The sequence below is a fragment of the Penicillium brevicompactum genome (genome assembly GCF_028827555.1).
Source record: "Penicillium brevicompactum strain IBT 35665 chromosome Unknown utg000007l_segment0_segment0, whole genome shotgun sequence".
NCBI lineage: Eukaryota > Fungi > Ascomycota > Eurotiomycetes > Eurotiales > Aspergillaceae > Penicillium > Penicillium brevicompactum.
The window spans coordinates 1208632-1226921 of NW_026623210.1; the positions used below are offsets into that span (position 1 = coordinate 1208632).

Below are 18290 nucleotides of genomic sequence, written 5' to 3' on the forward strand. Positions count from 1 at the left end.
TCGGCCTGTCGGCCAGCCTCACCTGAAGTGCAAAGCCTCCCAAAAGCTACAAAGCCACTAACTTAGTTACAGGTCTCTATACCATGTAGGGACAATGATAGGTCAAAAGCATGTATTCGATGTTCATATCTCTGGGGCTTTCAAGGTTGCTGGCAGTTCTACTGCAGGCTACCTCATCAGCGTATGACGGACAGTCCGTGAAACCAGTTTGCATCAGCAGTATTTGCTATATCCGAAGTATACACGGTGAACCTCATCTTAATTCTCCGCACCAGTGTTGACGTATCTGGTTCGCTGGTTGATATGCACTAAGATTCCAAATGACCGGGCAGGCCAATATCGTGTCCACAATCTTGAGAATTATACTTTCAGATACTTGAGGTACATTCAGGGTCCAGGCCTCGCTTGTCAATGCTGACATCTGCATGCTGGATATTAATGCTCTTGCCGTGATACAAATTGTATACGAGCGGTGGGTCTTGGCGCGTATGCGGGTTAACCAGCGCTTGAGGCTCCCAGGATCAGCCTTGGGGTAGATCCAGCTTTGGGATGCAAATAATTTCACGCCCTGTTCTATTTGACTCATAGATCATTTCCTGTGGACTTTTCGAAATACCTCAGGGTCCACTTTCCTCATATTGACACAAAGATGCAATTTTGAAGTGTTAGAGATAAATGTGGATCAATACTCCACACTTTGCCTGCAGAAGGCTAAACTACCTTAATTTACGGAGTACCCAGGCCACAGATGCGCTAAATATTGCGTCATTGGGTAGAAGTCAACGGATATTGCCTCTGCTCTTCAATGAAGTCGAATCTGGGCTGGGTACATCTGCGCCAAGAAAGCGAAGAGCTGAGAATACTTTTGCTCTGCCGCAGGAGGCTGATGCAATACCTCGTACAGCGCGATATACTTCCAAGGTAATGGTAATCTACGGGGATCAGCACGGAGATCAGCGAATAATCCGCCAAGAGAGTGGAGAGCGAAGCATTGCATGTGTACCTTTGAAACTAGGGACTGGAACTTGCCACCTGGGCACGTTGTCAACAATCTGTCATGAAGCCCTGAATTTGGGCATACTTCACAGCTTCCAAATATCATTTCTTGTCCACACGGAATTACTTGTGCCAGAGCAATACAAGATTCCTTTGAAGCAGTAATCCAAAAACGAATCGTATGCCAACCATCGTTGCACGCCACCTGAGCAGGCACCTCCAAAGTTCAACGCGCCCAAAGCTTCAAAACTTCACGAGCCCATGGTTTATTTGGAAGGCTCTTGCAATCACCTGCGTGTGAGCAGTCCAAAATGGCCTATTTCCCACAGGTCGATGATGTTGCCCAAAGGTGAAGAAGACCACGAAGCCGACGATGATGATTGGTCACCACCTTGCTAGATGTTGGGAAATGCTGGATACTCAGCAAGAGTTGACCCTCGATTTCTGGTCCCGTGAGTTGTATAACCTACACGTATGAGTGTTTACAAAGCAAGACATACAGTATTACTAAAAAAATATTGCCATGATAAAAAAAGGAGCCACAGAGGCATAGTTGACTCGAATTGCAAATTGCAGTTGGTAACTCACAACGCAAGTGCAAAACCTATACTAGGCTATCGTGAACGCATAAACGCAAACCCCCGGCCATTCGGGCCATAAGACATGCCAAAACAAAAGAAACCAAAATCCAAATAAATAAGTCTGGCCACGCTGCCAGACCCCGTCAATAAAAGCACGCTCGAAATAACAAAACAAGCAAGAACCCATTATGGTTAAGTAGAAGCAATCAATCGGCCTCTCGGGTAGGACGAAGCCCACGAGAAACGCCTTGCGCCAGGTTCCCAATACAAAATGAGACCACGACAAAGGAAAGAAGATAAGAAAAGACGCAAAAAAAAAAGACAAACCGAACAAGAAAACAAAGTTGCGCGCGCTGGGTATCGGTGATAATCAATCTTCGTGATCCCGTTTTCAGCCTGTCTCAGGTGAAGAGAGAGATCAGGCGTGAAATGATTGGATTTGGAGTTCAATCCGTCCATGATCGGCGCTCGAGGTGTCAACAAGATTGCAAGCACCAATTTTTTTGTTGAGTCGCCGGTGATCATAGATGGGGAGAGTGTGAGAGAGAATAGGAGATATCGTACAGTACGTGAGAGACGTAAGTGACGAGGTCGTAAAGAGTAATAATACAAAGAGTGATAGGACGACAATCACTGTTTTGATAGACCGTGATAGATGCGCTCTAACGACCGAATTGGCTCCAGACTGTGCTCAACCAGCCTGCGGGAATGCCGATCTCAGATGGCGCGAGCGCAGACAGCTGAGACCACTCGCATCCGTCGAGGAAAGCGAGGACATCGTCACCGCCGAGACTGGTTGAGAGCATGCTTGGGTCTGGGCCCTCGGTTGAGGTCAAAGGCGGAGAAGGAGCAAGTTGAGCGACCGGTCCTGGAGGTGGGAGGACAGGAATGGTGTGTGAGGTGGCAGCATTGATAGGAGGAAGGGATTGAGAGTATGGAGGAGGGGGAGCCTGGGGGGCGGGTAGGGAGCCATGAAGTGATAGGATTTAAGCGGTTGCTGGTGGCCGTCAAATATTGAGAGGGAGATTGAGTGGTTGTAGACAGGGAAGGGAGGCTTGGAGAAGATGTGGTGTAGATGGGACCATCTGGGTGGTGTTGTTGGAGAGATGGGAGAGAGTAAGGTGAACCAGACGGCATGGGCCGACTGTTGGGCAATGGCAGGCTGGGCCGACGATCGCCGTCGTGTCCGAGTGGCATACCGGGGCTGTTGACCGGCACCCATGACTCGCGACGGCCACCGGCACCATCGAGCATTTGATCGCCGGGATCACCGGTTTCGCTGCGAACGGCATTGCTGCCGGCGTCACTGAGATTGCGCTCGTACATCGATTCGCCGGCCGCTGGCACAGCGATGCCATCGTCCTCCATTCCAGGCTCTGTCAATTGATCCTCGATGCTTCCAAAGTCGAGGAAAAGCTTCTCGAGAAGCTTGAATTCTTCAAGACCACCGCCAACTCCACCGTCGCGAAGTGCACGAATGCCATTGGGTGGGTGTTCGGAAGCGTCTGACATGCTGTCCAGTCGGTTTCGGGAGACCCGACGGAAATCACGCTTAACTTTGGAGAAGTAAGTGTGAAGTCGATTGAGGGTACGGAACCAACCAACGGCCATCCTCAGACGAGGCCGCATTTCCCGCATGATATCCAGAGCTTTGCGCGCCTGTGCGGCGCCGAGCTGGTGGCTATCGTGGCTAGCAGGAGGGGGTTTAGCACCCATCAAACCGTCAGGATCCATGTGCGGGAAGTGGTTGCCATATACGCCGATGAAGGCAGCATTGTAGATAGCAAAGCCGACCAACGGGTTTTCCACAAGAGCACCGCGGGATTGGCAAGTAGCCACAAGGTCAATCATTTGGCGTGCAGCCTTGAAGAGTTCACGGGCACTATCACGCCAGAACCCGTCGGGTGAGCCGCTAGATTTGTCATTCGGGAACAACGGTTCATCTAGGGGACCGATGGGCTCATTGCAGCGAAGAGGAAGGAAGGGGATATAAGCACGGTGAAGAACGATGACAGAGAGGAAGTAAACGACATGCATCACAGTGTATGAAGCCAGCGTGGTCTTATACATGATATGCGTGTCTGTGTTTCGCAAGGAGTACTGCAGATTGCGAGACAGGCTGTCCTGGAACTCATTGAGCTGCAGACGAAGGGAAGCGAAGCGAGACTCTGGGTGCCATGGAGGATATTGCTCAATCCGACGACCTCCAGCACAAGACCACTTGGCAATGCTTCCCCAGATACGAGTGATTCGAATCACACGGCTGAGTACGGATTCTTCAGCACCAACCTCCCATCGGTCTACCTCTTCCTCGCTCGAGTCCTTGCGGCGAGAAATGGGCGACCATGGCTTGTTATCGGGGGTGCCGTTAGGACCGGGAAGCTTTTCATCCCCAAAGCCTCCAATGCTTTGGCGGATACTAGGAATCTGCATGCTTTGCGAGCCGAAGCTCTGTGGCCGCCGAACAGCGGGCTCAGTGAGACGGGCCGTCCGCACCCGCTCTCCGAATGCAAAGGCGTTGTCACTCGGAAGCTGAATCCCGAGGTCCTTGACTCGGACCATCCTGGGCCGATATTTTCCACTACTAAGGCACCGATCGAGAATGAAGCAGGCCCAGAACGTCCGGCGCTTGGTCTCTTGTGCAATAATATCATCGGAGGTAGGTTCCCTAGGCTCTACCCGTCTCGGCAAACCAAAGTGATCCGCTTCGGTCTTGAATCCAGGAGAAGACCGGGAAGGATCTCGGGCCGGGAACTCATTCTCAAGCTCAAAGGATAGCCCCATTGCCTGTGCCAATCGAATAGCCATGCCAACATAAACCCAGGCGCTCTTGCCGCGGCACATGCCCCATTCGTGCAGTGCGAGCATCAAAAGGGCCTGCACGCGCGCGAGATCAGGTTGAGCGAGGCTGATGCCATCCAAGCCGGCCAGCCGGCTACGGAGGGCAGCCGCATAGTATTCCGACGCAGCAAGCGGGTTCGAGGAATGTCCAGGGGAGGCGGGCGAGTGAGCCGCAGCTAGCGGAGCATGGAAACGGGCCGTCAGGGCGAGGACCCCCAGAGGGATCAGCGAGGAAGAAGAGTCCGATTTAGTCGCAGAATTTCGGGGATCTTGACCGTCGAGAGTTGCGGGTGGAGCCGGGGATGAGAGTTGTCGGATCTGACCGAGGAAGGTTGCGGGATGTAGGAAAGGTAGAAGGGTCGCGAAATGGGACTGGAAGAGGTCGAACACCGCCTCCCAGACTTTGGTGGTAAGTATTGAAGAATCCAACACATCCATACCGACTTTGGAACCCGCCGAGCCAGAGATGCCCACCACCTTGCGCGAACGATGTCGTTTCGGACCGTCCCAGTCTCCATTTCGATCCTCTCCATCTGCCAGGGCCGCCAGGTCTCGTTTGGCGCCGCTCACTCCTATTGCCGGGGTTGGGTAGACACATTCTCGGTTGGAGGTATCGCAGGCGCGACACACAGTGTCGATACCGGAATTGACACACTTGATCTTACTGCGTCGGCATCTTGCGCAAGCGATACTAGACCGCATGATGTATTGAGCAGACCCGAGGTCTGCGGAAATGCGGCGACTCGGTTTGTATCAGTCGCGATTCACCCATTTACTGTTGGATGAGGGTCGGGATCCTATAATTTTTTGTTGGATTGCGGGGAGGATAAGATGCGCAGTGTCTGTGGATCATTAGTATACCGCATATGCAGAGACAGACATGGGGTACAGTATAGCGCACCAGGGTATAGAAGCCGGTAGGTAAGAAGTAGGAAGTCAAGGGAGGGAAGAAGAAGCGGCGGAGTGTGGGGGAAAATAAAGTCGGGACCGGTAAGAGAAACACAAGTCGGGAGGGAACGGGGAACTCTCCGGGCAGAAAGAGTGACTAAAAAAAAAAGGAAAAGCCGAATCAGAACTGGGGAATTTGGCGAAATTGCGGAGAGTCGAAATGCAAGGTCGCGCTTTTCCTGGAGTTTGTGGAGCCCCCAGTTTCCGGCTGCCGATTGCCTTTCATTACTTTTACCATACCGTTACCGTAATTATTACTACACATCCACGGAGTACTCCATCTATATTTCTCCAGGGCTGAAGCGGACTACCATAGCTCCGGCTTTTACCACTTTTACCTAGGTTACTCTATGACCTGGGGTAGCTCATGTCACCTATACCCACGTATCATACTTCACGGGATTTTCAGCGGCCTGAGAGCCAAATAAGAAACCCCTACACGGTCACTACCATGATCTCATGATCGTCATCTCGCATCTGTACATTGTACCCGATCAAGTCAGGCTTTGAGAAACAAGGGGATCAAAAAAGCAAAGTTGGGGGGAAGAGGGAGAAAAAAAAAAGGAAAAAAAGCACAGGTAGGACAGTGTTCTTCTTCTACTCCGTACTCCGTCCGTAGTTGGTCCAGATTCACATACAAACCACCCAGACTGGCTGGAATAACAATTCCCGTCGCCGGCCGATTGTCGTCCGGCCACTCTCCGAACCATTTTCCAATTTATTTTATTCGGTTCCCAAGTCTTTGAATCCGGGGGAATCGGTGGATTAGACCTGGTCGTTAGGCTGGGCTCACAGGGAACTTGGGAAACCCCCGTTACCCCGTGTTGGCAGCTGATGTCGGATCGGCATTTGTCTGGAACCAAGCCATTCACCGTCTCTTCCCGCGTCGGGAACACCAGAAAAGGTAAGCGGGACGAGCACAAATGTTCAAGGGCATTCTCGGGGGGTAAAGTGAGGTACAGCGTAAAGAAAAAAATAATAAAACGAGCGGACTCAGGTGGATCGGACCATAAGGCTTTTTTTCGTTTCCTTTATTTCCTTTGGGATTATTCCCCTCTTTTTTTCACCTCTTTTTTTGTTTTCCCACATGGTCTTGTCCAAGAGGGGTATCTCGGGCCATTGGGATCCCTCGGGTATGATTCCAGACATGGATGTACCTGCCCGCATAGCCTATGGGAGATCAATCTGGGGCGAAGGGGAATGGCACCCAATCGATGACCTTTAGCGGTCGGGGCTCCCCGCAGAGAAGCGAGATCCTAGATCCTCACGGGAGTTACATTGTCGCTTACCCATATGCCGTTGGAGATTGGTGGGGGGGATCTTTGACGGCGGGCTCCGTGTGACGTTTCCTCTTAGAACGGGCTGTAGCCTCCGTGCTTTGCCACCCGTCAGTCGGGAAAACAAATGTCGCTCGGCAGAAGGTCGAAAACTCCATCTCGGAAGAATACGCATCACATTGTTCACGGGTCAATTGGACCTTTTTCCCCCTGTTCCATGCCTTCCGCAGTGCAATCAACCCGAGGCCGACTGCATCGGCGATCCGTGATCCATGTACAAAGTACCCTGTCGATATCTCACAGCTCTGGAACTCCCGAGGTCGACACACATGCTCGGAAAAGTCATACACCGAGACTTTTCATGTTTCGGCTCCGTCCGATACGACGATTGGACCGTGGGCACCGAGGTGCCATTGGACCCCGGATAACCCCGCATTTCTTTTTGTGTTAGGTAAGTGTCAATTTTTTCCTCTTGGAGACATGCGAGAGAGAGAAGGTTTTGGGAGCTCTGGCTTCTGGGGTACTCCGTAACGCGCGCGGCTTGTGTGAATGGAGTAAGGGCACCAATAGTCATGTGCCCAATGGCTCCAAACAGAACCTGTTCACCCACAACTCCGTACACCTCTTGGCGTACTCCGTGGATTTTCATTTTTTCCTATTTCTCTCCAGTGGGGAAGCTTAAAAGGGAAGTTTAACCAGCGTGGTTTCATGACATATCCCCGAAATAACACCTTAATACATACTACATACTACATAATATACCCACGTTGTACGGGTAGTAACTCTGGAGAGATTGTGTTCCTCAATTCCGAATCCCTTCATTCCAATTCCTTGGCTCATCCACTTTCGGGATCCATAGCCCTCTCAGCTGACAACATTAATAAAAGAAATTCCCACAGCCAATCCCCTGCTGTGGCTTCCTTGTTTACCCTGATGACGCCCCCCCTTTTCCGTGATATTATCCGGGCATCCCGTGTCTCCGGCCCCCAGTTAACATGGCGTGGGATGAGCTGTTCGCTTCGGTATTCACTGCCCTTTTCAGAAATCGGGCTCAGAGCCTCTTGACTCGTAGCCCTGGCTCTTGGCTCTTTGGGTGCGGAGCCGTTGCCGGCTCGACTTGGGGTAAACCTTGAACCTGACTTTAACCGAACATTCACTTTAAGCTCCGAAGCCCAGAAAAATAGCCCCCAACGTCCACAGGTTGCTTAATTATGATGTTGTAGTTTTTTTTTTGCATAATTCGGAGATATTTCCAGAAGGCTAAACGCTCACCCCAATACTCCGTATGTCGCCCCCACGCAAAACCGGGGGTGGGAAAGGAATTCGAAAAGAACAGGCCAGGAACATCCCCACATCGGCTCGGTTAGAACACCGGTGGGATCCCGAGTCCGACGCCGAATCTGGTCATCGAACCGTGCATGAGCGTTTAGCCCTCGGGTTTATTCCGTGGCTAAAGTACAGTAGTACCATGCATTCTCTGGGTGCTGGAAGCATTTCTGCTAAAGGTCCTAGGGCTGTTTGATGCTCTTCCAGCCCCTCAAGCGCTTTTGCCAGGCGTGTGACGTTGATTAAGTAATCGTAAATCATCCCCGGGCCGGGGTTAGTTACCTCCATTTCACCCTCGGGAAGAACTTACCGACAACGCATTTAAGCGTCGCACACCGATTGCCGTGACTTGATCGGCTTCGGAAAATTTCTGGGTTTGAAACAAGGACAGCCCGACCGTGCCGAAGTGAGCCCGAGGAAACTGCGCACCGAAGCTTTGAAAAGCTTTGTCATCAGACCCTGAGAATGCCATGTGGAAGAATCATTCAGGTGTGAGCGTGGAGACCCACATACAACAGTCACCTGGGCACTAGTCACAGGGTCTCTACGGAGTATGATACTTGAGAACATGTTCTGACGTCCTTTGTCATTCATAAGTAGTTATTATTGGAACTAAATAAGTATTCTACCAATAAGGAAAATTCAACCCAAACGCCTTTCCCTCTATATGACATCGCAAAAAGTACAAAATTAAAGATTCAAATGCAAAATGAGTCCCAAAAATGGTTCTCTAAGGTCGGTTGAGCTGCTCACGGCGGTAGAACAGAAGGAATCCAAAGCTGCGATCGGACTTAGTACAATATTACAATATTGAGGCAAGGGGAGGAGTATAACTAACCTGGCCAAAAGCTGGAAGAAGAGCGCAATCCAGAACCACGCATTGGCAACAGCATCCACCGACGAGCCAACGGGAGGTGAGATACTACCGGGGCCGGTTTTGTTAGGCGCGAAGCCTCGAGCACACATGGTGGCAATGGAACCAATGCATTGCGCAGCCAAAAGAACGAAGCAGACGTGAACTCGTGTCAAGGTCTGCAGGAGGATCATTCCCAGACCAACTTGCTGAATCTCATCGAGAACACCAAGCCAGAGCCACAGGCATCGTGATGCAAGGGCACCGGAAGTCAGACCTCCAGCCCAGGGAAGATAGTATCCGATGTTGGATGTTCCCCACCAGGTCTGTGCCCAGCGTGGTGCTCCAATGCTCAGACCGAAGACGGGTAGAATCCAGCTGTGCTCCTTGGACAAGAAGCGGAAGAGTACCATGATCGCGACCCAGAGGACGACAAAGAAGAAGATAATCAGAAGCGTAACCTCCCAGGCCTTTGCGTGTTGAGAAGACCATAGGAAGGACCAGTTGCGACCGAATGCCGCAGCAAGGAACCAGTTCTGGACAATGACCATGAAGAAGAACCAGAGGACGATTCGGCGACGGAGCAGAGAGCCGTAGAAGTTGAGGATTTTTCCGGGTGCTTGGCGATAGTACTTGGGCAAACCGAGAGCAAGAAGCATACCGATGATCAAGCAGACCGCGGCAATGGGCATCACCACAGCTGTGAGCTTCCATGAGTTCAAAGCGGCTGTCGAAACACCTCCAACTTCCACAGAAGTGACTCTGGCACTCCAGTACCACAGGGCGACGGTGTAGAGCTGTGAGATTCCCTGGATCAAGCTGGCGCGGAACATCCAGTCCTTCACAGGAACAGCTCCTTGGTCACCAAAGTTGAGCGCGAAGAACAAGGAACCGCTAGAAGAGGCTGCGGCATAGATACCTGCCGCACAGTTCTGAGCCCACACTTGACCGAGGTTCGAGAGCGCGTATGGCGAAACACCCATGGTGATGAACGACATAGCGTAAATAAACCAAGGAAGAGAGAGAACAATCACAGACGGGAAACTGAAGTACAGGATCCACCAGGCCATCGAAGAGACACAGTAGATTGCCGCAATAACGTAAAGCTTGACAGCAGTCTCACCAATTTGACCAGTCAAAAGAGTGATTTGAGCCGAGTTTGTCGCAATGATCTGTCCAAGACCCAGGAAAAGAGCATAGACAGGCCAGTTACCAACACGCCATCTCATGAATCGCTGAATGGCCATGGGTCTCTTGTATCCCAGACGAGCGAGCCAGACGTCGATTTCATCCGAGTCGTTCGAGTCCGACTCTTCGCCACCCTCGGTGACGAGGTTGTACGGGGTCTCGACTGCCTGATCCAAGCCAGCACCGGTCACGGGACGTTCTTTGGGCTGCTTCTTCAACTGCGCATCGTTGTACATGTAGAAGAACTTGCGCTCACTCTTCATGAGATAGAGCTCGATACAGTAATCCGAGATCGAGTTCTTCTTGTTGAGGTTGGTGAGCTTCTGTTCGAAGTTCTTCGTGAAGGTACCCATGCTATCGGTGAAGGTCGGATCGACCTTCTGCAGGTGGAAATCGGGTGATTCATGGTCCTGGACAACAGAGGGCAGAGAGAGGACAGAAAGGTTATTAGCGTGAGCGAAAGGTGTGCTGGGATCAGAAGGATCACGAGAAAGTCGGATAGGCGATGAGTCTCTGGAGATGAACCGGGAGCCCTCCGATGCGGACGAGGATGAATCCTCACGAGAGTGACCGTTGTTCCTAGGGTGAGTGGCAATATCTTGAGCGCCGAGGGAAGAGTTGATGGCTGCCATGGCCTCCTCTTGGGAGATGAAGTTCTCCTGTTGTGGAGTGGCAACGCCCTCCTCGTCGGCGTCGGTGGTATCACCGTCGACAGGAGCCTCAAGCATCTGACTTTCGCGAAGAGACCTCTTGATGAGGCGCTTCCTGCCCTGACCGGGTCCAGAACGTCGACCGAGCGACAATTGGCGACCAAGCATACTGCCTCGGTTGCTTTCGGCTTGCATTTCCTGAGCTTCAGCAGCCTGGAGCTGTAGGAGAGATGGCTGGGCGGCTTGCGATGTTCTGGGGGTCTCCAAAGCAGTCGAGAGCGACTGGAATGAGCCAGGGCGAGTCATCATCGTATCGCGCAATCCGGGCGTCTCCCAGTAGATCTGAGACTCTCGTGCTGGACCAGAGACTGTGAGCGAGTTCTTTTGGTGGTGGATGTGAATAGATGTGCGCTGTAACACTTCGAGCTTCTGAACCCACTCAAGGACAGGGAATCGCTGCTTGGCGGAGTTTGCACGCATCTCAGCTCGGGCCGCCTGCGTTGAATCCAACGCGGATTTGATAGCGGTTCTCAGTTGGTGCAAGAGGTGGCGAGCCGAGTCAGACTCGACAGTGTACCACCAACCAGGCATCTGACCAAGACCTCCAATGCGAGAACCAATTCCGAGCGCACCCTTGCGACCAAACTCAACGGCAATCAATCCGAAAGGCTCATCGCGCGATGGAATAAGGGCAAAGTCGGCACCGGAGAACACGAAGGGAGGAAGAATGGTGAACTCGGGCTTGGAGAACACACGACCGGGGAACATTTCCATGATGCGTGCCAACTTGATGGCAGCCAATTTACCGTAGAGATCGATAAGGGGACCGATACAGATCAGCTGGACGTTAGGTCTAGCAGACAGGACGGCAGGCATGACATCCGCAATCAGATCAACACCCTTCTGCTTTGACCATCTTCCGACGAACACTAGCAAATCAGCCTCGGGGTCCTCTTTCAGACCAGCCCATTTCTGGGCCTGGAGTTTATCATTGATCGACTCATCGACGGATTGGACCGAGACTTCGACGTTAGGGTCTTTCTTCAAGGCCGCTGTGTCGGAGGGATCGGGGTTCGGAAGACTTCCAATTTTTCCAAGACTCCAGAAAATGGGATAACGGGCCCATGAGCGTTTTCCGTACTTTTCAGACACACCAACTGCACCAAATCCACGTTGGTGGAATCGCAGATAGCTAGCACCGGCGTAAAGAAGGTTGAAAACGTTGCCGAATTGACAATATTTGGTCGCCACCTCAACTGGAAGGTTGAAAACAGAGCAGACTTCCTTCTTCTCCTGTGCAGTCCTCAGAGCCCAAAGACCTTGGAACTCGGCGTTGTGCAAGGACAAGCAAACAGGGACAGTTTGAGAGGGAAGGAGATAAAGCGGAGCGATACAGCCGTGGAAATCGTTGATGTGGTAAAGATCGATGGAGGGAGTTCGCTTGATCGCCTCTGCGATACACTGATTCCAGGCGGAATAGTAGATAGCACTGTCAAGATCATCCATACGCGGAGGGTAGGGCTCCGCCTTGGTCTGCTGTCGGAAAACAGGGGCATCGAGCAACACGTAAGTGATGTTGTCCACAACGTGGTACTGCACATTCACCGAGTAAGGCTTATCGAGGATCGTAACCACGAACGGTTCGGCGGGTGTGTCCTCGGGGTATTCGATGTCACCAACGCAGGGCACGACCCAGATCAGGTTCTGATGCTTCAAGTTCTGGGACATGAGCTGTGCCATGACTCCCAAACCACCGATTTTGACCTTGACCTTCCAGTCTTGAATGTCGTACTCCATGGTGGCAATCAATACCGTGCGTCGCTGGTCACTCGCTCCTGCGAGAGCCATGCCAGCTGGCATGCCCTTTTCTTCCATCTGAATAGCATCGTCACCGTCTTTGGAAAGTGTGCCCTTGACTTTGCTCCATAGTGCGACAGGAATACTGGCTGCCTTGACGACATTGCCGTCCTTGTTGAGCTTGACGCGGTAGAAGTTACGGATGAAGATGAAAACACCAGCGCAGCCCATCAGAATCGGTACAACCCAGAGGAGAATGAAAAGAACCAGCTGGGCCCATCCAGATCCAACAGGAATGAGTTCGTATCTCAAGTTGGCATCATTGAGTGAGATGGTCCAACCAAGATGGGGGAACGGCGGAAGACTGGTGATGTTGATGACGTTGGCGGACAGATAGGATGGGGGAAGCTTCTGGACGGATGAAGAGTTGCCGACGTCGCCGTAGACATCTGAAGTATCAGGGTCACCGTTGCTATCCGCTCCCCAAACATTCAGCTGACCGATGGCTGGCCATTCATAGACGAAGTCGTAGTTCCAGCGAGAAGTTTTGGAATCGTACTTCATCCTGCTATCCAGTCCGGAATCATAGCCGTACTGGTTGTAAGGACCATTCCACCAAAGATGAGGGAATCTTCGGCCGGAATCGCTGGAGTAGTCACCTTCCTGCATGTAATCACTACTTCCAGTGAGTCTGGAGAAATACTGCACCCGAATGTGAGTGCCTTCCCACTTCATAGTCTTGGGACCATCGAAGACCGGGACGTCAACGGCAGTCTTGCCGCCCTCATATGTCGTCCAGTTGTTCCAGCTCCGACCGAAATCAGATGAGTATCGGAAAAGGTCCGCACCGGCAGCGTTGTGCTGGACATAGTATGTGTCGTCGGACTTGGAGACGAGGGTGGAAGAGTAATTGGAGAGTGGAGAGATCAGGGGGTTGTCGTGAGAACCGAGACGAAGCAAGAATCTGTCGGTCGCGTTGGTGTAGACTCCGTCAGACGACACATTCTTCACGGTCAATTGATGAATTCCATGGTGAACGTTCTTCAAGTTAGCAGACCAGGTCCAAACAGTCGGGATCTCTCCAACAAGGTTGTGGCTCGTCGTCCGGGCATCGATTTTGGTACAGTTGACACTGGATGTATCAAGCTCGGCAGTGATATTTTTCTCGGTGGTGGAGTTAAGGTAGATAGCCTTCGTGATGCTGTCACAGTCCATCTCAGTGGAGTAACCAAGCTGAACAGGCATGGTTTCACCTGTGTCTTCCGTGGAGATCAATCGAGCGTCATGTCCGGGGAAGAAATCAGTGACGGTAGGGCCAGGCTTCACGAAGTTGGTGCTCTTGACGTAGGCACGGTATTCCCATGGAAGCAGTTTCATCTTACGGGCGCATCCGTAGTCGTTTTCGTCACCTGCAGGTCCATCTTCCAAGGTGATCTCATCGTAGGGGTAGAAGAGATTCTTCAACTTGGTTCCCGAATCGAAGGGAGCTATCAGAGACGCGTTCTTGGAACTGCAGTTTGTGCCGTAGGTTTCCGTTTCGTTTCCATTGTGATACACAAGCCATAGAGTCTCGTTTGCCAGAATTGCATCCCTCTGGACACCGGGGTAATAGCTTCGCAAGACCGACCAAAGACCGGTGACCGTGGGCGTAGTTGAAGAACCAGGGAGGTAGATGTCCTCAGTCAGCTGAGAAATCGTTTCGAGGTAAAGACCATCTTGGGCGACCGGGTAATGCGCTCGAATCTCGAACATGCGCTTCATGATGTTACGGATCGGGTGGGCAGGGTTCCGCTGGTCGTACGTAACAGTGATATCATTGCAACCATTGCGACCCTTGTCGATGGGGAAATCGTAGAATTTGGAGGTGTTCAAGTTGAAGCAACCCTGTGTCCACCATGCGGTCTGGTAGGTCATGGGCTGTCGACCGAACATGTAGTTCGACGCAGTGGCATCGAACACGTACATGTCTTGCTCTTCTCCCCACAGAATGAGAGGAACACCTGGGAGCTCCAAAGAGACGATGTACAGACCCAGCATGTACTTGTCGGTACCATTTTCGACTGCAGGCCAGCGGAAGTTGTCCTGGTTCGAGACACCGTACATGTGTCTGGGGTCAAGCTCTCCCGTGAAAGCATTGATGAAATCATTGTTCCGTAGCATGGCGTTCCAGGCTTGGATGAAATCGGTAGGTAAATCATAACCCGCAACAAGGTTACCATCCATTCCAAGGAATCGAGTCATTGAGCGGTAGATGGTATAATGGAAGGCGGAAGCATCCAATGCTTGCAATCCGTCCTCTCTCAGGAAGTTGGAGTCGGAGCTGTTTGTAAGCTTGACAGCCTCACCTACAGTCTCTGGGCGTTGGTTTGGCTGACGCCCGCGGCCGAGGTAAAGACTACCAAAGTCATCACCAGACGTGATCTCACCGGGCAAGAAGAAGTTCTCCTTGCCGAGCTTCTGCGCACAATCGCGGTAGATAGAGAGCATCTCACTCAGGGGTTCGAGTGTAGCTTGTACACTCTTATCGAAGCGGAAGCCATCGATGTCCAGACTCGAGATTTGAAGGCATGAGTGCTGGACGATCACGTCACGGACCGGCTTGTGCCATTCTCGCAGTCGGTCCTGCACGGATGCGAACTTTGTGAGTTGACGCTGCCAATCAGGGAAGTTACCAAAGGCCTCCAGCTCTCCGAACTGATCGAAATCACTGTCGTAACACCCGTGCAAATCTTGGACACCCTGAGTTGTCAAGGGGTAGCCTGTCTCCTCCCAGAATTTAGGGTAGTTGCATGATTCGTTGTACACGTTGCTGAAGTTGAAATCGGCATACTGTCTGTCGGTAACCCATTCGACCTTGTATTCGGATGCCTTGAAGTCGGCCGAGTCATTCAGATGGCCCTGGAACCCGATAAGGTTGCTCAGTCTGGTACGGTCAGTTTATGAAGCTCTCAAATGATTTGAGAACAATGACTTACGTTGCAAGTGTGTTATCCATCAACACATACATATCCCTTTTGTGGATCTCTTCGATAGCTCGCCTCCAATCCTCCAGTGTTCCATAATGCATATCGAGGAGAGTGGTATCGACCGGCGAGTACCCATCGTAGGCCCAGGGCAAGTTCATCAAGTACGTTCCAGCAAAGTAAATGACCTAAATCAAGGTCAGCAATAGAATCATAATGAGCCTGGTCCGACCAACCTTGAAACCCATTCCCTGAATATAGTCCAGCGTGTCGACGAGGCCGTCCAGATCACCACCGTGGCGCATCTGATTAGAGTTGACCACATGTTCGAATGCGGTTCCGTTAATATCGTCATTGGTAGGGTCGCCGTTGGATATGCGGTCCAAAAAGATTGTATATGTAGGCATACGCCAGTTATCTGGCGATGGATGGTACTCATGGTCCGGCCATGCTCCCCAATAATCGATCGGACCTTGGGCGGTCTTGTTTTCGTTCAAATTATATTTAGCGAGTGGTTCATCGTAAGGCCAACAGAAGGCTTGGACGCTTAATAACGACAGTAGAAGAAATGTTGAGCGCCGCATGTTTCCGTATATAAAGCTGTTATCAGCAGGAACCTGCTGCCGGAAAGACGCGCGACTCAGGAACGAATGAAATGAGACTGGTAAAGTCAAAAAGCGAGAGTGAGATGAGTGAAAGAAAGATTGAAACAAGTCAGCATTTTTTACAAGTACCCTGATTTCAAAGATTTTACAGATTTTACAGGATGCATTTTTACTATGGAGAACATACCCTTATCGGGCCGAACGGATGGTTAGAGTCCAACTACTGACCTGCGGACCCACGCAGCCCACTCGGTCAGATTTTATCGATCCACTTACCTTTCGCCGCTGGATGGCTGCGTTTTAGCCTGGTGTCTCAGACAGATCCAAGGCATTGGGGCATTTGGGACTTTGTACACGGTGCAATTATAAGCATTACTAACATCACGTTGTGTCATGATCATATTACGTTCTAACCATATACAAGCTCAACAACTTGGCTATATGACTTGGCTGAGAGGAGGGTCCCAAGGTTGTACGTCTGGGCATGCAAAGTCCATTGCTTAGCCATATGCCAGAGCAAACCCGGTGTGCCACATACGTACGGCAAAAAAGGATTTTTAATCAATTAGGTCAAAGCACATCTCTAGAGGCGTTTTTCATTCTCCTCTCTGTCTAATGCATAATGTAATGCAGCCAATCACCTTGGACGCTTATCTTCATTATCCGACCGTTTTCAAGGAATTAACAGGCTACAAAAATAACAGCCTGCATATTCCGTACTGCGTCCTTAGAGCCACTTCGAAAACAGTTTTTCCCCGATTAAACCGAGGACTGGTACCAATGCTATATTTGTTCGTCTCCGGCGTTTGCCTTGGTTGTGGATTTTTATTTTATTTTTTCTCGCCCTTCGGCACTGTCCGCCTTCAACGTCACAGCTAATGTTTCAACCCGAAAGGGCCGAACTCCAGGGCTGCGATGTGAATCAGGGTGAAAATACGGAGTACTAGCCCCCTGTTAGGACTTGACTTTCGATGCTAGTGATCGAATCTTTGAATTTGCATACGCACGACTCCTCCCGTCCTCGAGTCCGGAACATTCTATAGCCCTCCGTACCTGCCACACCGATTTCTTCCTTCGTTCTAATTGGTACGGATCTGATCTCTCATATCTGAGATGTGACTGAACGAATCCACACTCCATGCGAGCTCATGTACCTAAGAATAACCCGTCACCTTTCTATGGTTGACAATCCCGGGGACTTTCTCAACCCGATATCGTGCTAGTAATCTAAAATCAGGAATCGAGCGAAATTACTAGTCATGTTGGATGTTGGCCCCCGGGGCGGGATGATTTATCCATTTTCTTTGTTTCTTTGTTTCCTTTCCGTACTCAAGAACCCATCTACATCGTTATCATTAAGCCCACGAGTCGCAATTTGATGCCAACTGCATGGATTCAACGCCTGATCCGCATTCTTGGGGCCATTGGACTGTGTGGCTGAAGCTTGTTTCGCGTGCTAGTTCTACATGGTGATATTAAGCGAGCGCCGTGTTTTTCGCAGAAGCCGTATCGCACGCTGTACACATTGTATCGATACAGCATTATGGAGATAAATATAGTTTTTCCTAAATTTAGGCCATGATAAACAGGCCATTGGTCCATGCGCTCCAGATGATTGCTGTCTAGCGCACAAATGCTCCATATGAAGTGGATCATATTTGGTTTCACTCAAATCAGAACAATCTCTTTGACACCCTCGCGGCTCGTACAGAAAAAAGCTAGGGCAGATCGGATTTAGTGGGTTTCGCATACAGTCATGTATAGTAAAGAAATGTCTTATATGCCACACGGGAGCCTGGAGAGCATATTTGACGCCGTCGTGACGCCGTCGACTCCGTTTGTAGCACATTGCGTTGGTGCTATACGCACTAGCCATATTCCCAGCCTTGTCCTGTCAGTTTCCTGGATCTATTTCCCATGAATCCACGTAATACGAGCAAATTCACGAATTTGTATCCTACTCGTATCCGGCTTCTCGGGTTGGTGAGCCCGCATCCATGGACATTACTCCAGCGCTGAATCGAGCATGGTGGAAGCTCGAGTCTGAACAGTCGATGCTGGGCATATACAAGCTCATTCCAAGTCATGCGATTGTGCTTCCAAAGGTACCCCCGAGGTCAGCAGCTAAAAAACAACACTTTTCATATCCAATCAAAAACCGTGGAACTGCACCGTTCACCCCCAACTTTGTGTGATGGGCTCACTATCTAACAATTTTGGCACGGGGAGGGGCATGATAACACCCGTTGTGTTGAGAGTGACTGA

General features: G+C 51.0%; 2 protein-coding genes across 2 annotated transcripts; both read right to left on the reverse strand.

Annotated features, from left to right (window-relative positions):
• Positions 1-2239: 2239 nt before the first annotated feature.
• On the reverse strand, positions 2240-5120 carry N7506_011228 (putative C6 transcription factor; the record flags this gene model as incomplete). Its single annotated transcript, XM_056960521.1, has 2 exons — positions 2240-2527; positions 2583-5120. The coding sequence occupies 2 exons, from the start codon at positions 5118-5120 to the stop codon at positions 2240-2242; spliced, it is 2826 nt and encodes a 941-aa protein (XP_056806676.1).
• A 3579-nt stretch (positions 5121-8699) lies between these two features.
• On the reverse strand, positions 8700-16004 carry ags3 (alpha-1,3-glucan synthase Ags3; the record flags this gene model as incomplete). The annotated part of the gene is made up of 4 exons (XM_056960522.1): positions 8700-8748; positions 8808-15380; positions 15433-15608; positions 15657-16004. The coding sequence occupies 4 exons, from the start codon at positions 16002-16004 to the stop codon at positions 8700-8702; spliced, it is 7146 nt and encodes a 2381-aa protein (XP_056806677.1).
• Positions 16005-18290: the final 2286 nt, after the last annotated feature.